The 26,274-nt window shown below is 42.9% G+C and overlaps 1 protein-coding gene across 1 annotated transcript in view; it reads right to left on the bottom strand.

Annotated features, from left to right (window-relative positions):
• LOC8028465 (aquaporin-7) overlaps positions 1–24,420 on the bottom strand; it is a 51,062-nt gene extending 26,642 nt beyond the window's left edge. Inside the window, exon 1 of the mRNA XM_029989269.3 lies at positions 24,171–24,420. Coding sequence (XP_029845129.1) covers positions 24,171–24,269 — 99 coding nt within the window. The 5' untranslated portion in view covers positions 24,270–24,420. The remainder of the gene's footprint in view (positions 1–24,170) is intronic.
• Between the last annotated feature and the right edge of the window lie 1,854 nt (positions 24,421–26,274).

Below are 26,274 nucleotides of genomic sequence, written 5' to 3'. Positions count from 1 at the left end.
CTTGTGTGGGAAGCACTTTGGGTTGTATTCACGGATACCTCCTTCAGGTATATTTGTTTTGTTTCAACATGAACGCGGGAAAACCGCTAAGTTGTACGAACCACCTGCTGATATATGTTCAGCGCGCCCTCAAGCTCAAACTGGCGTCTGCTCTTTTAAACGTTTCTGCTTATTGTCGTCTGCTTGTTCAAATGACAGCCGCCCGTAGACCGAACGCTGACCCTGTAATTGCGATAAGAAGGAAGTGCAGGTCTCAAAAGACTTTTAAGTTTGAAGGTTGGTTTGGGTAAGTGGGCTGAGTGTAAACAGTAGATACAAGGAGATGTTGATTTTTGTTGCCAGTGGCGATCACCGACTCGTAATGACCGATTTTGCTTGCGATTTTTAGTAACGACGTCGACCCTCTCAGCTACAGTTCACACTTTTGCAGCCCGAGTGACGTCGTGACTGAAAATAGCGAGCAGAATCTTATCGTGCGAGTCAGGCCTTCGCGTCCATTCTGCGGCGTCCACGCGAAATGAATCGCCGCATGTCACATTATTCACGCGAAGGTTTGCGGTGTAACGAGCCTCGTTAATTTTGCCGAGGCCGCTGAAGTAGTCATACATTGCTAGAAGGACGTAGAATCAACAATTCCAACGCGATAAAGAGCACGGGGACTCGCACCATCACAGACCACATCGCCTTCCAATGGTTTGTTTATGGGCGACGGCGAACTTCTTCCCCACACTCCATCACGCATGCGCGGCGCCGGTCGCGTCCGCTAGGGGCGCTCCGGTTTGTTTATAAACATGAGTTGGTCTCTACTTCGCAGAAATTTTGATGCACATCAGTATACCTGTGTAAAAACTGAGCGGTTGTTGGGCAAGACGGTGTAACGTTTTTGTCAACAAAATCTTTCTCAGAGACACAGTTTTTCTTATTTTTCCCCTATCAGTAAAAGTGTGCGTATTTGTTAAGGATATTCAATTGCTATAGTAATAAAATTGCTTATCCTGTCTCCTCCTTCGTAACAGTCTTCATCGTTCGCATAATCTATATTTATTTATATGTAATGGTTTATTAGGTGTCCAGCATTAACAAGGTGGCGCTGCCAATCCTTGCATGCCTACCGCCCATTTTTTTTGCAACTTTGGCACCTACACCTACTACCCCACTGCGCCACCAGTCTCATGAAAGCATCCGGTCACAACTTCATTCGTTTCATGCCAGCTAGGGCCACCTTTCGGTATTTTTCCGCACTACTCAGGGGCTAAAGGGCACCCGGGAGGCGCAGCTTGTGTAATAAAACGTTGGTGCTGGAGGCCCATTTCCACGCGGCCACGCATCGAAACACTTCGTGGCGAAACTACGTAACGTTTTCTGCGAGGATTCAAGATGGCCCCGGTCGCATTGCTATCTTGACTCCTTCAGGAGATAAAAGAAAGATAAAGCGTGTTTACGGTACACTCCAACCCACCAGCGAACCGTTTATCGGAACACCGCTCAGTGAAAAACCATAGAAGCCGCTTCTGCTGCGGAGAATGTATCCGCGTAACTCACCGAGTTTATGCTTCCTACGAAGAAGGCAATGTGTACACTGACGCTTTTCATGGGCATACTTTGTTTTATGATTTAGTATTTATGACTCTGGTTGGTCTTGTAACGTTATTATGTTATCTATGACGCTGAACAGATTACAACCCCTTTTTAATTTACAATCTAGAATGAGTGGTATCAGCAGTGAAATAATTCCTAGTAGAGAATTACGAGCTACGTAATATATATATATATATATATATATATATATATATATATATATATATATATATATATATATATATATATATATATATGTGTGTGTGTGCGTGTGTGTGTGTGTGTGTGTGTGTGTGTGTGTGTGTGTGTGTGTGTGTGTGTGTGTGTGTGCGTGTGTGTATATATTATGGGCAATCATAATTACTCAGAATCCCTGATACATTAAACTAAATATGAACGCCAGAGCTTCTGCATTTGTTGTTGCAAAATATAGAGATTCTGCAATGTCATTACTCATTTTGCACTGTCGTTCAATGGTGTACACTATAGCTCACACTTCTTTATCATGTAATGTGTTTCATAGCGCGGTAATTGACCTCGTTGTCAATCGACCTCGTTGTCATTATATATCTCTTAACCAGCGAATATATCCGTTTATTAAATACGTGCCAGATAGTTAGGAAGCAAACGTTTCTTGGCAGTTAGAGTTGCGGCAACATAAATAACTCCCAAGGAGCACTAATTATAACTACGATTGAACTTGAAGACTTTTTTTTTGTGATCTCTCGTCGCCTGACGACTTTCTGAGCGCTGCACAATTTCTCTAAGCTGGAACGATGAAATTGTGACTTCATGAGCCCTTTAGTACTTGCCCCGGCCTTATTAAACTAATGTGCTTCTTTCAACAAGTCGTTTTGATGCCTCCCAGTTTAGCCACCGTGGTGCCCACTGTAGTACATTTGATCCTGAAGAAAAAGATCTGGAAACGAGTCATGCACTTTTAGGAGTCGGCAGTCATGATGTATAATCGTTAATGTTTGTTTGTAAACGCTAGATAGCTATTGCTAAATGGAAACCATATTTCTAAATCTGTGCCACAGAAAGGACTTTTGACGTAATAACAGCTTTAATTGCACGGAATGCAGGTCAGACGGACGGACGTTACTGGTCGCTTGAACAGCTGGAACTGTCGAGGAATCGATTAATGAGGTTAATTTATTCGTGTCCTCAGGGTGTTCAGCCTCGATTAAACAGAAATGGTGTCAATGCACTGTCACATGTCCGGAAACATTATCTCAAAGTTTTTTTAAGGGCATTTTATAACTGTAACTCGCTAAATATCATGATGCCGAATGCCCGAGGACGGCAAGTTTTGAAGCTATCTGAGGCACACTTTTGGCTATATTGTTCCACCACTATTTTTGTGTGTTAGTAGATTTCGCAATTAATCTCAATAAGTCAAAGTTATTCGCACCGATCATAGCGTCGTAATGCAACGCTGGCACAAAAAAAACAACAAAAAAACTATGTTTAAATTAAACGATTTACCTTCCTTACATATCGCACACCAAACATAAAAAAGAAACGGATGTAACAACAGCAGGAACTATTTTACCTGCAATATCACGGCTTTCTAGCGCTATATATTGCCAGGGAAAGATCCCTAGTGTTCTCTACCGTTCCTTGAATTGACCCAGTTTCACCGTCGCACTGCCAATCGGTCATAGGATCAGTGCATCTCCTCCGTATAGAAAACCAGCGTCGATATGCGCAGAGACAGCTGGTAGAGGGAAAGGGCGATGAAACGGTAGAGGGGAAGGAGGAAAGCGTCTCTCGTACTTGACACACTTGGGATGTCAACGGCGTACGGACAGAGCAACTGAGGACAATGCGGAAGAACACTACGCTGCTGGCCTTGGCCAATGTTGGGGCTTAGTGCGTATCACGCCCCTCCGTGGAAGCCATGAGGGCGCAATTGGGATAAATTGCAAGTTTCAGCCGTATTAGGACTTCGGTCAAATTGGAGCTCCTAGAAGTCCAAAACTTCCCTGGTGGCCATTACTGGCGTGGTTTCACGGTGGAGGGCCCGGGTCTGTTTGTGTGTAGGTTTTGGGCCCGCTAAATTTGGCGGAAGAATTTCTTCGGTGAATTTCGGCCCCTGACGCCACGACGACGACGATACGCGACGGATTTTAAACGTGTCGCGTGACGCATCGTTACGTCACGTGGCGTCACTATAGGGAGTTTTTCGTAGATCGTTCTCGGCGTCCCGCAATGCCCTCCGCGACCCGCTACGATACCCAGAACTCTACAGCCAAGACTATCGGCGCGCAGGCGCAGTAAGGGCTTCTTTGTTGCGGAGGGCTTAGCATAGGGGAAAACGCGGTCTACCAAAAACTTTTTTTTACGTTCGAAAATTATGGCACCTGATATGTGGCCGGCAATTCTTCGACAAACTGTAGGGAAACCCCGAATGATCTCCGTCTCTTGGTTAAAACTGGAGTGCCGTTGTATTTCCCCTGGGAAGATCACTCTTGAACACTCCGATTCCCGGCATGTGCCGCTTTTCCTTACTTTGAACACTTACGTATGCTTCCGTCATCTGCAACGCAACGGACCTCTTTCAACACACGGGACATTATCACGCTGTCGCAAGAAGCAGAGGGACGTAATGCGTGATTCGCGACGTGCGCTCGGTGCTTGGATGCATGATAGCGAATATCCACGTCGAGCGAGATTGCAAAATAAAAAAGAAAGAAACTTCCAAGCTGAATTCGGAAGGATGAATGGATGGATACCTTTGAACCAGAGCCGTGTTTTGAGAGAGTTTGGTCAATGGGAGGTGCGGGCAGAGTCAGGGCGTGCGGCAGAGCCGGGAAGACGGCTTGGCATGCTCTCTTGACCAACCAGAAGCCGAAAAGAATCCCCTAGCGGTGGTAGCGGCAAACAGTTCTGATCAAAAGTCTATGCTCGTATATGGTTTTAATAAACGCGTTAGAGTGAAGTGTAGTAACTCTTCGTGGTTGAAAATAGGGTGCACGTGTTGTTTCGATCAGGGCCGTACCCAGAAAAAAATTTCGGGGGGGGGGGGGGGGGGGGGGTTTCGGGGACAGCGGCGGCCATTTTGAAAGTGTCTATCGTCTTATTTTCGCCTATGAATCATGTGCATCGGTGGCATATAATGGAGAGTTACAGCAAACCGGAGATCCGGTCCCGGTTTGGTACCCGGTAGCCGACCGGCGCCACTGCGCGTGCGCAGAGGTGGAAATTAAAATCGGCTGGCTGCCAGTGCACCGACCAGGGCCGTACACAGAAAAAAATTTCGGGGGGGGTCAAAACCCCCTATCCCCCCCCCCCCCCCCCCCCCCCCCTAGCTACGGCCCTGGTTTTGATCATGATCATGCAGAAAGATGTAAGAAACGAATGCGCCGCGCAACTCTGTTGTGCGCGGACAGAGTGTGATTGTTCGGACGGCAGATTCCCGGCCCTGGGCGCTTGGCGTACGGATCATGTCGATCGTTCCGCTAGTCGCACCTTTCCACCATCATTTTAGATTAACATTGATTGAAACATCACGTGTACCATATTTTCAGCCATTGAGGGTTACTCCAATGCAGTTATCAGGTTTGTTTCTCGCGACCACCGCCAGGGTATTATTTCCAGCTTCTGGTTGGTCACATTCGAATTTCTGAAGACGCCCTGGAACACGCCCAGCCCGCTTTTGGCCAATGGCGCCTCCTCATTCGTCTCCTATACTTCCCAACGAATGGCCAAACTCTCTACATTTACGGCTGTGGTTTGAACTCGTTTCATCGGGCGGCAGCTCGCGCCACCTAGCCAAAGCGTCTACTTCACCGAAGTCTTCGTACGCCCCTAGCGGCTAAGTTGAGAACTAAATTAATGGGGACGGCAACGTGAATTTTTTGTTGGTGTTTATGACGCGGCACCCGGCTGACGTGGCCGAACTCTGCGTCAACGTTCGATTGGGGCTCGGGTTCAGCCGGTGAAGCGCCGGTTGAGCACGAGCCCTAGCCGAATGCTGGCTTAGCACTCGTGTCGATTATGTGCCCCGCGCTCGACCGAGGAGGATGACGTTAAGTACCTAGACCACGGGCATTGCGTTGGGTAAACACCGAGCTCTGTTGAACACAGTAAGCTAAACAAAGCGCCTCTGATAGCTCAATCTCCTCGGCAATACATTGAATACCTCCGTTTTACTGACCGTCAATTTGCTTATTAAGTTTTGGCAACATCCGATGCACCAGTGACAATTACGTGCCAGGCGTGGTGCGGAACACTGATCTCTACGCTTTAAAAAAGCGCCAGATTACAGCCGCCATTGCTGACCTTCTCTTGTCTTACCTAGTGCTACTAAATAAGCTGCGCTTCAGAGTAACGACACTTAACCATCTTGGGGCTCAAAAATCGTGGAGGCCAGTTATCTGAAGCTTTATCTGAAATCACAGGGAACGCTTTTCGGCCTCCAAAAAGCAATGTTACGTAACCTTTTTAACATCGAATCTACTGCTGAGGAAGTCGCACTTTTGAGTCCTGACAATCGGCTTTTGCGTCCGCTCTGCACAAGCACCAAGATGGCGGCGCCCACAACAATATCGGGTAACAGAGTGCCGATGCTCTAAGCTTAGCTCATTTAGTGGCTCTGGTATTACCGAGATATTAAGCCGCTGAAACGGGCGTTGACAAGCCTCCACAAAGGTCAATGCTGGGGAAAAGGACGGAATAGAATCTAAAATGGCAATAGCCTGACCTGTATGTGGTAATGATGAAGTGAACTAAATTGAAGAAGAGGAAACAAAGACTGAAGGTATGCAATAGCGGCGCCCATTCACAGCTGCTTAAAAGCACCTACGTGGGGCTGGGTTGTGCTTAGCCGCACTCCAAGCCGGGAGCGAGTGAAGAAAGTCCGATGTTGGTCCCGGAACTCGAAGGTCCGCTGAGCTTTATAGTGCACTTACTTTATGTTTTGGTTCACGCTTTATTGCATTTTTTTCTTTGTGGGTTTAATAATCCATTTTCACATTCAATCTTGCGAATGAGGCATTTAAACTTGGGGCATGCACATGGAGTCTCGAGTTTCTCACACATCAAATTAATGGCTCCCCAGAAGGCCTCTTGGGCCTGCATGAGCTGTCATCGAGCAACAGCAAGGCTCCCTCTTGAGATAACAATCGTAAATTAGACGCCTTGGAAACTGTTTGAACCAACACTCGGAAGAGCTGAAAAGCCCGTCAAGCGCTCACTTCCGGGACAAGCCGCTTAGTTCCGGCGGCTTCATGCCTGTTTGCTCAATGCACCATCCAGCCCTCTAGTGGAGATCAGTGGTGCAGAAGAGCGATGTCTTGATTGTGGACAACGTGAGAAGATAAACGCAACGCGCAGTGCGGTCTGCAAGCCCTTATCTTTGCGTATACTTTATACATGGTTGCACAAACTACTTTTTTCGTTTCCGTGCTCTAGAGAACGTTTACTTTGCTACTTATCTCAGTCTATAGCCCGTTGCAACTCAAGAAGGTATAGGGCGAGGGTAAGACGGGGCCGGGGAGGAGGAAGCGGACGGAACGCTGGAGAGGAGAGGGCGAAACCTCATTCTCTCTTTAGCGTTCCGTCTGCTTCCTCCTCCCCAGCCCGTCTTACACTCGCCCTACCTTCTAGAGTTGCAACGGACTACTGGGGTTGTTGTCGTTTGGGATGAGGAGGTAGGAAAGTGGAGGAGATTCAATCGTATGCTCGCTCGGGGTCAGTCTCGTGGAAAAACGTTGGAGCAGCTGAGCAGAGACAACAATGGCTGGTAGAAAAGCCCATGAAAAGGGAAGAGTGTCGCGATTCCCCCTCTCCCAGCCTTTCTCTCCCCCTGGCTGCTGGGCGCCATTTCTGGGCGAAGACGCCGGAGAGGAGGACCATTTTGAACAATGAATCGCGTTTCCTTTATACGTACATGGGCTTTAGGCGGTAGCAGAGTAGCCACCTTCTCTCAAACAAACAAACATTAAATATTCTTTTTTTCTAGACGGCTCCTGATCTAGGTAATCTAGAGGCGTTCCTCCCCCTCATATACGTATGATTACCTGACTTAATAATGTGGAGAAGCAAGCACAGTTATACGCAACGATTTCCCCCTGCCTTTTACATGCCTCGTGTTGCCATTTTCTCTTCTCCGTACGAGCTATCCGCAGCGTTCCTTAATAGTGTTTTGAGTAACCACTCTTAAACTAGTTTTTACAGTCCATTGCAGGTTAAGTAAAGCAGGACAAGCCCCTCCCCAAAACTCCTCCCCTCTTTCCACTTTATCGAAGCGAACGCTGGAGAGGAGGTGAGTGGTGAGGACGAATCCACCAATCATGGCGAGCAGAGAGCTTTAATTAAGGAGGGGCTTGCCCTGATTTCTTTTTTCTTTTTTATCTGCAAAAGACCACAGTTGCTTCCAAACTGTGCAGACGTTCATTTTCATGGCAATACTTTGCCACCTTCATCAGCATGGTGTATAGTAACACCACCACACTGACTTCTTTTTTTTTAATTTTAATGTTCTTCAGTAATATATTTCTCCTCTTCTTGTCTATATTGCAAAAACAGTTAAAAAGAATCTGGTTTCTGAATAAACACTGTTTTATAACTTTATTTTTCTTTCTCTCATCTCTAGGGTACTTGCGGGCTGTGGCCAGGTATAGGCTGCGAAGGAAGGGTGGCTCGTTATTCAGGAATATCGGTTAGTATATAAGACCACGTCACGAGGAAAGTCTCTGGCCAGCTCTTTAATCTTTGGATGCAGGAACTGCCGATAGCCAAATGCCGAAAAGCATCGCAGCGACCGCCTCCCCGCCGACGATATTCACTTCGGGAAAGTACCCTAACCTCCTTCTCGTCGCAACTAATTTCAAATCTAAAAAAACAGTTATCGAAAAAAGAAAAAGATAAACATCAAGAAGATCCAGTTTGGGCCCAGAGTGGTTTTTCTTCCTTCCCTAAACAAAAAGCCTTCAATGGGCGGGTGCACCGCAGATGATGAAGGGTCGAATTGATTGCAAAGATATTTCGATTTGGTGGTGGTCTTGCACAAGACATAATACTATGCAAGGTGTTTTTTTTTTTCTTTTTTTTTCTTTTTATAGGCTTTACAGGTTTCTATTAGGAAAGTTGTGAAAGCTACACTAATGCGGTCTGTGCAGGGGGATAATAGTATAGGGGGCTAATTGTCACAGAAAGTCAGATAATTAACTAGAATGCGTTAATTAACTTTTAACAACTGAAAATGAACATAGAGCTTACATTAGAAACTTGTTTGAGCGTCGCTGAAAACCACAAAGTAAGCAAATTTTAGAAATTTTTGCTGCGCGCGGGGGAACCATCGTGGTGCGCTAAAGTAACCACTCGTGCAGGCGTTGCAAAAACACGAATAATACTAGACAAAAAAAAAAACGTTTTGGCGTTTTTGTTTTTTTTTTGCGCCATTAGTTTTGCGCCAGATGCACGAGTGGTAAATTTTGCGCACAACCGCGCGCCCCAAACATTCCTAAAATGTACTTCTTTAGGGGTTTTCGATGACGCGCTCAGCAAGTTTCTGGTTGGAACCATAACTTGATATTCAATGACTGATTTATTTTTTATTCAAGAAAAAAAAAAAAAAACGACCCGCGGCGCTTTTTAAGCATTACTGTAGAAGGTTAATTAAAAAAAAGCCAATGAACAAATATGAATGTATTAACTGACTTATTCTTGCACTTTTCTCCCATGTTGTGTCTCCCTGGCCGAATAACTCACCTGCACAAACTGCATTACTTTAGCTTTCACGTTTTGTTTTTCTTCTTTTTTTTTTACAAATTTGTAAATTAAAAAAAAAAGACCTGTATTGGGCTATAATGCCTCAAACAGTTTTGTATGTTTTTTATTCTATTTTATATACACGGTGTTTGTGATTCTAACATATTTATTTTAAAGACAAAGCCGTGGAAGGTACACTAATGCTGTCTGTGCAGGGGAGTTATTACGGCCAGGGGGATATGATATGGTGGGATGTTTGTCACGATAAGCCCATGTAATTAAGTAAAACGTGTTAACTAACACTTTATTAGTGAAAATAAACAAGGCTTCAATTAAAAACCTCCAGAGCGTCATCGAAAACCCACCATATTAGAAAATTATATCTACACTTTAATCACGTGGGAAATGCGGCAGTGCAATAAAGTTCTACCACTCGTGAAACGGGCACAAGGCTGGCGGTGCCAGACCGGGAAAATTACTTATTTTATCCCTGGAAAACTTTTTTTTTATTAGACTAAGGCTGCGGCTGGATGGCTGAAGAAAATAACCTGAACCATTCATTATTCTTTGAAATTGTTTTGTAATGCACGTTGCAAAAAGTAGAACAATGTCAGTATGCTCACAAAAATAGAACTATGTCAGTATGTTCACAAACAAACAACGTCTGCGCTTGCGCAGAGCCGACAACAGCGCCACCGCATCAGCGCGACGTCTGAAAGTTTAGTGTCTATATATTTGTACGACTCTGAAAGGTTGCTTTGACGAAGTTCAACTTTGCTCCCCTAAGACAAATGTTGTTGTCTGTGTTTTGTTTTAAGGATGGAAAGAGTAATGATCAAGCTTGCGGGGCTACACTTGGCAAGTAGGTCTGGCTCACACCTGCATCGCTGGCTGCGATCGCCATGTCGGCTCCACGGTAGGGTTGGTTGTCTCTATATAGTTTCCGCTGTCTTTCCGCCGAGATCGTCTGTCTTCGCCCAAGAAGCATTGGCCGAGTTCCCACCGTCCGTGGGCCTTTGGACTACAAAGGAAGCGGTTTTGAATTCTGACACCGGCAGGATGCGGCTGGAGACGCGCTTCCGCACGCAACAATAGGGAGTTTTCGTAGACCGCGTTGCCCCCTCCGCTAAGCCTTCCGCAACGAAGAAGTTGCTACTGCGCTTGCGCGCCGATAGCCTTGACTGCGGAGTTCCCGCTATCGTAGCGGCTTGCGGAGGGCCTTGCGGAACGGCGAAAACGGTCCACGAAAACTCCCTAATAGTCCCATCAGGATTACCGTATCCTCCAATGTATAAGGCAACATTTTTGTTTGCTATTTTTACAAAATTTTTGGTGGTTCGTTGTTGGCAACGGTGCGACTTACATGCGTTTTTATTTTCCTTCCTCTTCAAGTGCGGAACTTAAGTGTGCAAATTTGTCACGGGGGTTATATTTCTCGTTTGATTCGTTGACGAGAATCGTGAAACTGACTCCCGCTTGTGTACGTATCGCGATCACAATACAGATACATACGCATGCTAATCAATGCAGCTTCGCCTCGCCGGTCGTAAAAATATATAAGTGCGGCTTACGCAAACGTGCGAGATATGTATACAATTGTTTTTTTTGTTTTTTTTGTGAAATCACGCACACAAGACACAAATACAGAATAGTGCAACCTCTAGACTGGAAAATATTTTACTCTGAAATATTATTCCTTTTCTCTTTCGCTCTCTCCTCTTGCGTCTCTCCCTCTTTTCTCTCTCTTTCTCCCCCATTATCGCCCTTTGTCAGTAGCGATATTACGAACATTTGCCGAACCTCGAGTTTGACGAAATTCGGCCCACTGAGAACGTTGCTTGATTTCTACGCAGACATTTCAAAATGTTCAGAAATAAATAATTTCTAAATAACTTATTTTATATTTGAATATATAATGCTGGCCAATGTTTGCGGAACATTAAAACAACGATATGTAGGTGTAATGCTTTTATCAATTTATCAACGCAAAACAACGAAGCAGTATACCCAAAAAATCTCCGCCGCGTGTCAGCTAGATTTTTTTTTTTTTTTTTTTTTTTCATTTTTGAGCATGCGCACAAAAGTCAAACTTTTTAGTTGAACTTTCGTTTCGAATTAAACGTTCGAAAAAGTTTGATCTAATTGTCCTTAATCCTAGGCAGGTTCGCGACATTCCTATTTGTCTCTATCTTTCTGCTACTTTCTCTTCTGTTTTTTTTTTCTAATTTTTTATTTTATATTTTTAGCTCGTTATATTTCTCGTTCTTAATCTCTCTCTCTCTATATATATACAGCTTAATTGGGGCCACGCTGTATATATATGTATGTATATATATGTATATATATATATATGTATATATATATATATATATATATATATATATATATATATATATATATATATATATATATATATATATATATATATATATATATATATATATATATATTCAGCGTGGCCCCAATTAACTCATCCCACTTTAGATAAATCGCAAAGCTTCGAGGCATGGTACAAACTGCGAGACCATGCTAAAAGCATGACCGTGAGGACAGGTGGCGGCTTTGGTATGCGAAAATATTGAAGGAAACAATTGCCTCAATCAAGAGTTACAAATAAAGCCAAAAATTAGCCAAAACCCCAACGGGAAGAACCATTTTCCTTTCTTCTTTTTTTTTTTGTTTTTTCAAGATAGAGTAAAGAAAAAAATATTTTAGTGAAAAACCCGAGACTGAGGTATTGACAGACGATTTTGGCATTTGGTTATGCAAAAGAGGGAATGAAAGCAAGGTCAAAACAAAACTTTACTACCTCTTTTTGGTTTTGTTTTCGATATATTTAACGTCCTAGTAACCTAAAACGTGTCTCTTTTTTTTCTTTTTTTTTTCACAATCTAGAAAATAATTGTGATTCAATAATTTGAAAAAGAAAATATTTCGAACATATAATGAAGACATAGGACAAATTTACCACCTAGCCACACTTTCACGATAAATTACGAGATGTAGTACTCCGTTCACCCTTAATCTGAGACTAGAAGCTCCGCCTTCAGCGCGAGCTCGCTGGCTTCCGCGGTGCTTCGGTTGCACGTGCCTATTTAAAGCGGGTTCGATGTATTCGGTTCGCGGTTTATGTCTGTCTCTGTATCTTTCTTTAGCTTTCTCTCTCTTTCTCTCTTATTGCCGCTTCCTCTCTTTCTCTGTCTCATTCGTCTTTTCTTTCTTGCAGTCTGTTGTGTCTACGAAACGTTGGACGACGGGCTGATACAGCGTCGTTCATTTTCAGCTACACTAAACATTTGCCCGAGCGTAACCCGAGCAGTCGAGGAAGAAATAAGACCTTCGGCGATCGCTTCCGTTCGAAGGAAATGCGTAGGCAATTTTAGCTTTTGATTCTTCTCGAAACAGCTTTTGCTACGTTACAGCTTTGATAGCAGGTACGAATTATGCATAGAATTTGCAGCACTCTTATAAAATAAAAAGTTCCTTTAGCCACATTATTCGACTTTGTACTTCTTTCTAATGATTGTTTTGAATTAGTTTTATAATGGAACTTTCTATCAATTATATAGGATCATTCGGGTTGTAAAATCTGATAATAAATATTCAATTAAATATATATATATATATATATATATATATATATATATATATATATATATATATATATATATATATATATATATATAATGGTAAAGCCAATATAACAATTGTAAATTTGCAGTATCAAATCAAAACATTATCTTTCTTTTTTAGCTGCAAATGGATCATTTATCAAAACTGTTATGACCAGATATTTATAAATAATATCATCTGAATTTAATATCAAAGTATCATTTGGGGTTTAGTATATTTTTGTTTTAGCTAACAATTAGAACACCATTCAGGGAATTTACCAAGTTTGACAACGCAAAAGATGCTTAACAGCTGCGCCAAGTGTGCTGCAGGTGTGGGCTACAAGGCAAGACGGCGTAATGAATTGATTCCCCCTCCCAACGGCACATTTTCCGAGCTAATGAATAGGCGAGAAAAGAAAAAAAAACACACATTTACGCTTGATTGACAGCTCGCTAATTGCTGCTACTCAGAGCACAGAACTTTCATCTAGTTAGAATCTTCCACGCGAGCATGCAGGAAATTCGTTTCGACCGCACTAGCTTTTGTATATACTACCCTCTAATAGTTTACTGGACGTTCGAAGATGCCCCTTCGCTGCGCTTTTTTCAAATAGACCTATTGCTAAATCACTCAAGCATCAAGGAGAATGCCGGGAATGGTGTTCCACGCGCCGCACGTGCCGGCGTCTGAAACAGTAACTGTTCTAAAGCAAAAGCCTAAAGCAAATGGCATCTTGATCGCGCGTTCGTCAGCTCTTTATTTTGGTTACTTACTTTGAATCTTTTATACGGGGAAGGTGTCCGCATGCGGCGCGTGCAACACCAATCCCTGTATTCTACTTGACGCTTGGGTAATTTAGCAATAGGTATATTAGAGCTTTTGAATATCAAACCCGCTCATTAAACGAACTTCGTTTGTTTCTAACACGGAGATTTCAAACTATAAGGCATCTACGGCTCTTTGTTTGATAACCCCTTGCGGTTTAGATATATTTATCGGTTTCAGATATACCCCAACATACGGTGGTTGTAGCCCGGAATTAAAACAATACGAGGCCCCCAAATGGCCGCTGCCACGCAGCTGAAAATTACTTTCCAACTGCGGAGCTTTCTGCGGGGGAGTCTTCCTCACTGCACCGTGCCCAGCTGTCCATTTATCCTCATTCGTAAAATGTCTGGGCGCGGGTTGAACATCCTCCTAGCCAGGACCAATATACGCGGACAACCTTCCCTTCCGGCCCAGTCATATTACGTCGTTCTCTCGTTGAACGCCTATTAAAAAGACGACTCCGTGGTCTTCTATTGCACGACCGCCGACACGAGAACGTAGTAGAAAGAAGAAAAAAGAAAGAAAAGAAGCGGCTAAAGGGATGTATATAAAGTCGGCAAAGAAGTGGGTAGAAAAGTCGGCAAGGAAGAAAGAAGGAAGTTCCGACGGCACCACAGGGAAAAGCGGCTTTCAAACGGGCACAGAGAACGGCGAGGCTATCGGCAATTAGAGAGAGAGAGAGAGAAAGAAGAACGACGTATTAAACTCGCGTGTATCGTAATTTAATAGCATTAAGCCCGGCCGTCTCACATGGTGCGATGTTCGTTCAATCGCGGCGATTTCTGTCGTTCTCCGTTTACAATAAAACGCTCATGCAATAAACTAAAGGAGAAAGAGAGAAATCAAAGGGCGTGTTGTGTCTACAGAAGGTTTTTGGCGGCACGAAAACGAACATCTCAGTGCAGAAACGCATGGTGGGAAACGATTTCAAAGGCTGAGACGCATGGGCGAAAAGGCGAGCCGAAAATTTGACAAATATCAAAACATGCGAGAATCGTTTTACGTTAATTTCGATGAAACGAGCGAACTGATTGCACGCAAACCGCAAGTGTCCAAAATAATGCCCTAGTATTTATCGTTTTCTTTTTTTTCTCCTTTTTTTTTTCAGAGTGAATTTATTTTTTGTTTGATTTTAGTGCGTTGCTTGGTTAGATTTTCACACATGTATTCCCGCTTTTACTTGATCACAGTCATCGAACATGGCGAAATGTACAAAAAGTAAAGGTGCGCTAATAGGGAACCTAGCTTTTCTTTATTTCTATTTTGGAACGTAAAAGTATTTGCGTGCTTCGAACCTGTAAGAAGCGCGCGAATCTCCAACGTGGGCGCTTTCATTATGCAGCAGAAATGCGATAAAGCATCAGCAGGGGAAGGAAGTAAGATGAAAAAGGTTTAGTGCAGTGGCTTGGCAGCTTCCATCGATCAATTGTTCGTTATTGTTATCTCGCGTGACGCAAACTTGCGCGGTAGGATTGTGATTGCATTTATTCTTAACAATATTGGTAGTACAAATCAATTTAACACAGTACCAGAATACGGGTAACCTATAGATGCCAATTAAAATGCATGAATTGTCTATAATATTGTTTTGTTTGCCATTTCCCGGCTAACAAAACAATTATGTGTGTTATAGTTCTCATCACATCGTGTGTAGTTTGTTTCAGCGTCTACCACTTCTCAGTACAAGTAATAGATGCCCAGACACGCTGCGTTGGGGCATAAATAATTAACAACGGAATCTCGTTAATTTGAACCCTAGGTGGGCCAGAACTTTGTTTGTATAATGCAAAGTTTGAATTACGGGGAATTTCCTCTCTAGAAACGCATGGGACGGGACATGCATGTTAGTTTGAATTATCCGTGAGTTCGAATTAAGAGAGTTCGAATGAACAATCTTCCACTGTAAATCAAAATCAATGACTCAACTGAAAACTTATTTGAATCATCACTGACTAACTGAGTACAAACTGCGTCGCTCGAGAGACCGTTTTTCCAAACCAAGAAGTGGCGCATAGCGATTCTGCGCCTTCCGAAGCTGTCAACATCGGAAATGATCGTGTCGCATCGCCTCTCATAATAACTCGGCACCGGTCGGCGTGCCAACGTGGGCGCGTGCCAGCGACTCGACTCCAAGGTTTTCCGTCTGCCGTCGGAATCGAGTGGATCGCTACCACTCTGCGCGTTGGCCGATACCATTGTACAACCGCGATAAACAGACGATGAACGATGCGATCACTCCACCGAGGGCGTGGGCTGCTTATCTGCATTGCAATTAGTCGATAACCTTCAGATGTTCACATGTCTATCTGCCCGTCTGCTATTGCTATATTGCTGATGAACCGTACGGTGCAACGAGCCCCGGCCATCCCATCATGAAGGAGGGAGTCGCATCAGCCAATGAAAACAACAAATCACTTAGTGACAACTGCCGCTAGCAAAGCTCTTTTCGTCCTATTATTATAACGCATCTTATATGTATGCGCCGTTACGCTTCATATCTCGTCAGCCAACCGAAACAGTCGGGAATCGATCACTGCCTTTGACCAATCTGTGAACTACCTCCCTCATTTCATTATCACCAAGCCTCCTTCCTATTCGAATATACCATCAGTTTATGACTTCATCCAAAGTGACTATAGCCCGTTAGCAATCGTTCTCCTCATACCATTATTACAAGCATTCTATATGGAGGCACCATCTTTTTATGGAATCAACCAATCAGAACAATCAGGAACCAGTCACTTAGTAACGACCACCGTCATTTAGCAAAACTCTCCTCGTCATGTTATCTCCAAACACATTATAAGAATGCACCATGGCTTTACAAGAAAACCGAGTAGCTATATAGTCACTGCCTGCCATCTTCATAAACGCAGGGTACGGCCTTAATGCTTCTTAATGCTTCTAACTTCGTGATTGGTTCTCTGGCATTCTCAGTCTGCTAATGCCGCCATCTCATTGGCTGTGGAACGTGGGCGCCGCCATCTTGCTACTGATGTGTCTAGATCGTCTGATAGCCAATCATTGCTGAGGCAGTAGGTACGCCTCTGCGGTGCTTGACTCTCAGACGATCGACCAACACCAACAGCAAGATGGCGGCGCCTAAGGGCCGTACTTGCAAACGTCTTTAGACCGTTTTATCGTGGGTAGCGCCATTTTGAATACTGTAGCGCCATCTAGAGAGCGTCGGGTTCCGCGGCCGTGCCTCTCCAGAGATTACTCAAGCGCAGTGACGTAGGTGTGAGAGTACTTAAACTGATAACAGCCAGATAGAGCTGCAACGCGTGTCGCTGCTCTTGATGCGAACACTAGAAACGCATTAATCCCTGAAACAAATTTTTGATGCAACGTTAGCGCGTTCTTTATCATCTGCAAAGTGGCTCTTTGCGGGATCGTGTAATCGGTGTTGATGACGCTGAGGACAGCAAAAGTAGCCGTATCACGACGTCGTATCGATACCGACTTGAGGCCTACCATGCAATGTGCTACTTCAGGTTCATGGGAGATGACTGAACGTCCATTCTAGATAAATACTCAATAATTTCTTTTTATCGGCGATTTAAATTTACGCGTAATTATTCAAGACATTATTGTGTGCCCGTTCTTTCGTAAACACTGTCACCGTTTTTTTTTTTGTTTTTTTTTTTGGATTCCCGTATTTTGAAAACTCTGCCGTCATCGGGCCTATTAAAGTTTTCTGCCACGGGTGTCTTTGTGTTGAATAGCGATTTCAAGCAATAACTTCTAAGAAGTCCATATTCGGTTAACGTTCTTGCATTTAGAAAATTTTGATTTATGACAAATCCCTTTTTGGTTACACATCGTTGTCCAGACAAACAGATGAGCTTGAACTTCTAGAAACACCCACTTCACTACATTTATGTTATACATTTTGCTCGTTTTTTTTTTTGTTTTTTTTTAGTATGCATCGTGCGATTTTCTCTACGTAACGAACAAGCTATCCGACATTTATAAATAAGGGTAAAAACACGAATTGTCGGAAAGCCCTCGGTGAAAGCGTTAACGTGCTACATAATATTTACTCTGACAAAAAAAACAAAAAAACTTGGGTTATGGTGAGTTTTGAGCCGTTATATTATCACTTCACAGCCAATGAGGTGGCGGCGTTTGTCAATAAAAAAAAACGAGAGCCAATCAAGAACCAAGACGCGTGAAACTATTGCACCACGCCTTGAATTCCTTAGGCATGTCGGCGACCCTATAGCAGGCTTGCGAGATGCGACGTAGAAACGTTGCTAGGCGCTGAGTGCTAACGCATTCATAATCAACACATGCTTTCTAGCATGTGTTGATTGTGCGTAGTTGAGATGAACATGTGTCGCGTTCAAATGTTTCAACAGAAAAGGGTGTTCTCGGGCGCCATTCTGCGTATTTACACAAAATTTGTGTAAATACGCCAGTGAACGGAGTGCCACGGAACTTTTCACATGCGTGTTTTAAGTGGTGCCATAGGCGTAGATTACGGGTGGGCATCGGGGCTCATGCCCCCCCCCCCCCCCCCCCCCCTCCGGGCCATGATCCTTACCGAGAGGCTGTTTACGTGCCATGTAACGAGCTTCTAGCAGTGGCATATAAACAAAATAACGTACACAGCGATGGACACATGGCGATATAGATACGCCGTAAAATGTACCCCCTAAAATGAACTACTGATAATTGCTCCGTGTGTCGTATTCGTTCGCTGCTCCGTGTGTCGTATTCGTTTCTACCTCTGTCCTCGTCCTTTGCGCAGTTCATTTATTTCTACATATCATGAACCAACTAGCCCGCCAAAAGGTGTTATTTTAGTTTAAGTTCCGGTGTAAAAAGAAATTGCGCGGAAAAGCACCTTCCTCCCCCCCCTTCCGGGAAAATGGAAAGTCTACGCCGCTAAGTGGTGCATTGATTTCTTTGTTTTTTTTTTATGCACGGAAGAGAGACAGAAGCAAACCGTCGAGTTTACGCTTCTACTCGCATATGACACTGGATGGTACACAAACTCTAAAGCTTCTTAGAGATGAACAGCCTAAAGCAGATCTAACATATTCGAATGTGTGGCACGAAGTATGTGAGTACCGGCGTCCACCCGACGACTTAATTCAATTTTGCTCCCGCGATCATAAAAAAAAAAAAAAAAATTGTTTGGAAACTTACATTTATTACAAAATGTGAGTATGAATATTCCAAGGATCCTGGGTTCTACAGCGCGAGCATTCGTTACACGTGTCTCCAGCTGAAGTGCGCTAGCCCACTCGGCCATCGATCCTCCCCAATGACTTCTGAAGCGCGCTGCTCAATGTGGCAGACATTTCAAGCGCAATATCTCTAGACCTACCCCGTTTAAAATGAAGCTAAATAAAAAGAAACATGATAATCGAAGACTCTCGATGGGATGGTCTTCTCGACAAAAACCTTTAGAATGCGGGCAACGTTCGCGGAGCGTTGGCTTTTGGGGGAACCCTAGTACACAGTTGGCAGCACCACGTCAAGGAGCTCTAATCTGCTTCATTTCTAAAAGGAACGTCGACCCCGAGGGTGCAGCGTTCGCAGCATACATACCTGTGAGGAACGCTACACACGGGCGGCGAAAAACCCTTCAAATAAGCGGACCAACGATATGATGGTATGTTTCCATGGATCTTCTTTTTGCCTTTGGAATGTAGTATTTGGTGTAAAAGAAACACGAAAAAAAAAAAAAGTCCGTTAAATTCATTGGGCGCAGCTTGAAAGTAAATTAATACCTCTAAATGTTGTGCTTTTTTTTTTTTTTCAGCCTTGCACGCGGGTTGACATTTTTTTTCCCCCACGTAGCCTGTAACGTCAAAATATGAAGTCATGTCGTTTCATCACAGTACCTTCTAGGTAACATCCCTTAGGACAGTATATATTCCTAGCTATTATCTCTAATGACTGGACCGTTTAGCTGTTATCTCTAATGACTGGACCATTTAACTATCGTCTATCTAGAAAGTTATGTACTTTGTAGTATCTACGAGGTGATGGTTACGTTCGTTTGCCCTTCAGCGTATCCCTCCAATCTTTTCACTCCTTTCTTTGTCAGAGTTAGAGCTTGGTATAAAACCCTGATTCGATCTAAATTGGAATATGGAGCATCAATCTGGGATCCCGAGTATGCCTTCCTCATTGATGCATTGGAAACCATCCGAGACAGATATGCTCGTTTCATATTCCCTAATTTTCCACTCAACAGCTAGTGTCACGAATATGAAAGCAACCTTATCTCTCACACCTTTATTTCTACGTCGGAAGTGTGACGCCTCTTCTCATTTCATAAAAGTATATTTCATTCAATCCTTTTTTCCTCGTACATCCCAAGAATGGAACCCCCTTCCCGGTTCAGTTACTTCCGTCACGGACTTGGGACATTTTAAATCCGCGTTAACTAACCATGTTCTTGACGAGTGTGTCCAAACAGTATTTTCTTTTTTTATCCTAATTTGTTCCTTTTTTTAATTGTATTACTACATTGTTTCTCACCGCCTCTGTAATGCCTTCGGGCCCTGAAGGAACAATAAACAAATAAATAAACTAACATAGTAATGTTAGGGACGGTGAGGAATCATCTTCCCACGAACTTTGAAAAATGAACCCTTTATATTGTTACCAACACCATCGCACCAACGTGAAATTTAAACACGGGACTCCACGACAAACTCAATAAGGTCCTTCATTGTTCTATCTTGTTTTTTGTTCTTGTTTTTTATCATTTAGATTTTTTTTTTGCCCACGCCTCCTTCCGGACTATTGTAGTGACCGCGGAAGTAGACAGAAAAGGACATTAATTCACGATTTATCTGCCGAATCTACCCTTTCCCAGGTTACGAAAGCCTCGTCAAGGACATCGCGACAGGTCGTCGTGTGGTTCTCTGCTCGGTCCCCGGAAGATTAAGAAAGACAAGAGCAACCCAAGTTTTGTCGTCCGAGTCGAAACGAGTTGTCGCCATCAAAGAAACAAAAGAAAAAAAAAAAAATTGGCAACTTTTCTTTTCCTGGTATATTAAAGGAACCTTTTTTACCTCTCTTCTTCTAAGAGCTGCTAAGTTTCCTCATTTTATTAATTTTTTTATTGTTTTTTTTAGCCTTCACGCGAACACGAACAAACTGCAGCGTACATTGTGTAGGAACTTCTGGCGCCTCAAATGTTCGATAGTGTAAGTGTAGACAAAGTAGAAAAGAAAAAAAACGAAAGAAAAAAAAAAGCGGCTTTTTAATGCAAAAAATTGAGGTCGTTTCTAATACCGATGGTCATGGCCGCGCAAGATGACGTCAGCCATCCGGCGCACCTAGACGCCTCGCCTAAAATTTCGTGCCCTTTACGTATCGCAACGAATAATTCTATAAACACAAACAACTTAAAAAAAGAACTCTGGTCACTCTAAATGATCGACTCTGACCTCGTAAGTTCGCTCGTACGAAGTGCCATAATAGCCGGTTAGAAATTAAGTCGATGCGATATTAACCGGAGATCACTAAACTGCACACCTCCGTAGTCCAGCAGTGAAAAGTTTCAACGGCGAAACATTTGACGATCGAATAGACGGGGTGTGTGCCGATTGTTACGTCAATGTGAACAAAAGCCGGAATTATATATGTTCCCGCGTGCGTCGTTCGAGGCCTTGAACTTCGGCGAAACGTGTTCGAGAAAGGCTAAGTGAAACTGCTCTGTTCTATATTACGTAAAAAAAAATAATAAAAAAAAAAATTCTTAAACCGTATTCTGGCAGAATGACAACGCCAGGGCGTCCCTCTTGGACGCCGAGCCTCCAGAAAGGCGCTCTTTGCCTTCGACCGTGCTTACAGGCTGCGCATGCGCGCTCGAAGCTGACAATACGCCGAAGCGTTATCGAAGACATGAAACTCGCGCTGTTGGCGGGAAAAAACCTCCTTGACAGCGCGTTTTTCTAGGATGCAGCCTGTTTTTTTTTTTCTTGTTTTTTTTTTAGGATTCCTTGTGTATTTATATGATACCGCGTGTATTTTTAGGGTGCTGTGTGTTTTTTGTATGCTTTTTTTTTTTGTTGAGAAAGTCAGCGTAAATTGCGAGATGTGTGTGTGTGTTTTGTCAACAACTTTTTTATTTATTTTTTATTAAGGGTAACTAGATGGCTCATATGGTCGCTCAAAGCTGAAGAAACAGAATGAGTTTCTGTTCTTATTTTGTATTTATTCATGAAGTTCTATTTATTGTTATGTTGACGCTTTTCGCTTCGGAATTCGATCCTCGACGTTCTTATCGGTTAACAGCGCCATCTGATGGGCTGCGGATCCATAATAAGCTTCTCGGGAGCCGCCACACGCCCCGCATTTTTTAGAAAGGCTGCAGCCAGCGGCAATACAGATCCTGCAGTTGGTTCTTCCGGCGTAAAAAAAGACGATTTCAACAATTGTGCAAGCGGAGGCTTCGTCATATTTCCATTGGGATCGAATGGTCAATGATCTGAGCGCGGGACAGATGTAGAAAATAGTCGGCTGTAGTTAACGCAAAAAAAAAAGAAAAAAAAAGTAGCAGTTTAGTGACATCCACCAAACGTTGTGGCACGCGCGCTTCAAAAATGGGAAACGGGAAGGATATATGGTGCAGTAAACTTTGTCCCGTATTTCGTCTTCAATATAAATGAATCATAATTATTTGTTTCACATTTATTTGTATTTAGGGTACCTTCTGTACATCTCTCTCTCTCTTTGGTATATCTAAAAAGTCTTTGTGGATAGTTTTTTTTCTCTCGGTTTGATTCTGGATTAGAATTCTATTATGTTCTTTCTTTTTCTGCTTTTTATTTGGTTTTATATCTCTTTCTGGATTTGTTTATTTGCTATGTTCATTTAGTATAAGTGATGTCAAAGGCTGAGCTAACTTATGATCGCTAACTAGCCCTTTATTATACCCAGGGGTCCCTTTAACAATTTTATTTTAAGACTTTGGGACTTGTTCCTGAATAAATATCTTAGAAATGAACAACTTGTTTGAAAATAAGGACACCTTCTGACTCGACTCAAAATCCACGGGTACTGCCATAGCCTCGTATATATATAAATGTTCGTGACCTGTGGGAGGCTATGAAACTGCTTCTTATTATCGCTCTGCTGCCGATAAGAACACAAAGGGACGAAATCAGGGGCAAGAAGTACGCACAAGAAGTGCCAATGAGTGCATGGCTAACACTAAATAAAAAGAAAAAGTCACTTGATTATTGAGAAATATTATGTGTGAGAAACATTTGCGAAAATTAATTAAAACGCACCAAAAATTATAACTATATAGTGACGAGTCGTGTGCGTGTGGTTTTAATTCAAAAGTTTGCAAAATCCCATTGCGATAATTTCACGATCGTATATTTTTATTTATTTTTTTCTCCGGAGTTACTGTAATGCGCAAAGAGTGAGAAAATCGCGTGAATGTTTTCACAAACTCTGGCATGTGTTCCGTAATAGCATACCCGATTAAAATAACGTTCATTCCAAGACAAATCTTTTTTTTAATTAATTGAACGCGTGTATACGTGTAAATATTAGCTATACCATCACCTTAGTGACAACTGTATCCACCCTATGCAATTGTTACAGTGGTAGCGTTGAAGGTATAATTATAATGCTACATATCGCCGTGTTCTCATACTTGAGACATTGGTGACAGCGCAGAATGTTTAAAAATATGCTCAGATGAACAAAATATATTAAAAAAATGTCTCGCTTGCACAGAATTAGTCAAAATTTATTGTAGATGCCACAATAAAATATTTTTATAAAAATTTGAATAAATATTATGACCCTACAGGCCCGTACAGTTCACAACAAACTGTCACGAGCACTAGATGTGTGCACTAAGAGCAAAAGGGTGCTCAACGAAAGCATGAATGTATCGACAAACTCTAAAGCCTAAAGCGCTACGACTTGGAAATTATTAAAAAATATGACTACTATATATATATTACTATTTAACCATATGAGTATATAGCTATAATCTAGAACTATGAGTATATAACGTTTATAATATAACGATATACCTCTATGCGTATATGTACTCAAAAATATGCAGATACATGAAGCGTACAAGTCTTGATCGAATATCGAACAAAGATCTTGAAGCCGCCGAAAGACAAAATCTTTGGCGGCGCCGAATTCTGATCTGCAAGCCTCAATATCCGGTCGGGCATGCTGATCAATAACTACATGAGTATGTAACTATATTAGTATATTACCGCAATATATAATTATATAAGTGTTATATATATAACTGTATAGCTACTTGCCTACTAATGTACATGTGCAGCAAAAAACAGCATAGAAGTGCTGAAGAGCTTGAGCAAGGAGTGCATGACAAACTACTCCATATGTATGTAATTTTAATATTCATATAACTACGGTAAAAAACAAGAAAACAAACAAGCAAACAAACAGAGAGCGCTCACGTAGAGTATGAAGGTGCCGAAGAACTCCGCCAGGAACTCTCTGACGGCTTGATTTGTGGTGACGAACTTCTTGAAGAAAGGGAACGGCGGGTTGCCCATGTCGACTTGGGAGAGCGGCAGTTGGCCGACAAAAGGGTTGGTTGTTCGTACGACGACCGCGGAGAAGCAACTGCGCGAAGAAAAGCTGGCGCACGAATTTCTCGTTCGCACCCGGCCAGACGCGGCGAGCACCGGCGAAACCGAAACAAGATAAAATAACCTCAGAGACGTCGCGTGGCGCCACCTGCGGAGTGGAAGTTGCAAGTTCGAGGGTTCCGACGACGCGGGAGAACTCGGAAAGTTCGAAAAGAAGTTCGATGCCTGTTGTTGCCAACTGCGATTGTGCTTCGTCATTGTTCGCATACCTTTAATGACCAACCGAAAAGGAGCTTGATGAACTTTTTTAAGAGAATCGAGGTCCCACCGCCACAACAATGACCAATCTAATTTCGCGTTGGTATGACAAGAACAGCATTTCGGTGACCGGAGAAACATTCTGTCACAGCGCTTCTTTTCAAGCGCGCCCTTTCTAGTTAGTCGGTTGCGTTCAAATGTAAAAACAAAATGACGGTAATAAGGTGAATTAACATGCCGCGGGTCGCTTGAACTGCTCCCACAATCTCCGAACGTATAACAAGTTCGACTGTTTTCTTTTATGCTGAAGCTGCTCCTACTTCGCCGCACTGTATCTGGAGAAACACAAATTGGCTTATTATAAAGACAAAAAGGTTGCCTGAGATGAAAGTGAAAGTCTCGTAGGAAAGCCTTGCAGGCATACTTCACCGACAATCGGTGTACGGTGTACCAAATACTTTACTATGGGGAATACAGGACATTCTCCTAATTTACATTAGACAGAACGACGGCAGCGCCGAATCCTCCCCTGGTGGAGTGGTTTATTTGGCGACGCCTCTTACCCTTCCTCTCGCCGCCAGAGCACGTGACCATGCGATGCCTCGGAGTGTGGTGCGGTTGACAGGTTCGCAGCTGCTGTTCTTTAGTACGGAAGAGGGCAAGGAAGGTATATGGCTCGAGATGGCCGTTTGACCAGTGAAATTTTAATTTGGGGCACTATGGCACTCTCGAATTATAGTAAATTATTTATCACTCACGATGGCGTTATTTAAAATATATTCGAATCTTACGCGTCCCTTTTCGCTCGCGGGCACAATTTGGTTAGAAGTAAATGCAATATATTTGAGCTTAAAAGAACCACAAAAATGACTAACGACAACCACAACAACAACAACAACAACAAAGAAAAAAAAGCCGGGATCAGATATTTTTGAGATTTGATACCGAATATTTGCGTGTAATAAATTTATTACGCCTAAGAAATATCGCTTAACATAAATATCCCCTGCCAACATATATCGCGATACGAAATGCGGGTGATAAACTTTTTTCCTTTTGTTTTAATTTGATAGTATTTTGCAACCCAGTAAAGTTCGTTTACATTTGACGCTACACTTACACAGTTTGAAAAGAAATGGGAGAGCTCCTTGGGGGGGGGGGGGGGGGGGGGGGGGGGGAGAGAGAGAGAGAGAGAGAGGGAGAGAGGGGAGGGAGGGAGTTCTCAGTCACCTTCATGTTTTTTTGTTTTTTTTTTTCGTTTCTAATGTTTCTTGACAAAACATGTGCACGTATCCCCACCTCTGCCCTTTCCGAAATGAATGTGCATCGTACCGGCGTGCGATCGCGTTGCTCATCTACAGCTGAGAGACGAGTCGCTCATTGAGGCAGACTAAGTTCAGGCTGTATAAACAACTAAAAACTAATTCTTCTTATTATTATTATTATTTTGCACAGATTAGTTAAGAGGGCTTCCACATCGTTCTGACCCTCGGGTTATCAACCTGGATGTTTCTGCTTTATTGTTTTAATTTATTTGCACAGGAACATTTTCTGCTTCAATGAGTTTATCCAAAGTCTTAGCGTGATGCATTGTGCTAAAACTGGAGATGCCTTTTTTTTTCCTTTTTTTCTTTTTCTGCATTCAGTGTTTTAGGCACCAGATACAGAAACGCTCACAAAACCTTAGTTCGACATTTTAAGTACTGGGTGT

Source organism: Ixodes scapularis, unplaced genomic scaffold, assembly GCF_016920785.2.
Source record: "Ixodes scapularis isolate PalLabHiFi unplaced genomic scaffold, ASM1692078v2 PGA_scaffold11__112_contigs__length_91849675, whole genome shotgun sequence".
Classification (NCBI taxonomy): Eukaryota; Metazoa; Arthropoda; class Arachnida; order Ixodida; family Ixodidae; genus Ixodes; species Ixodes scapularis.
This window is presented reverse-complemented; position numbering and strand designations above follow the sequence as displayed.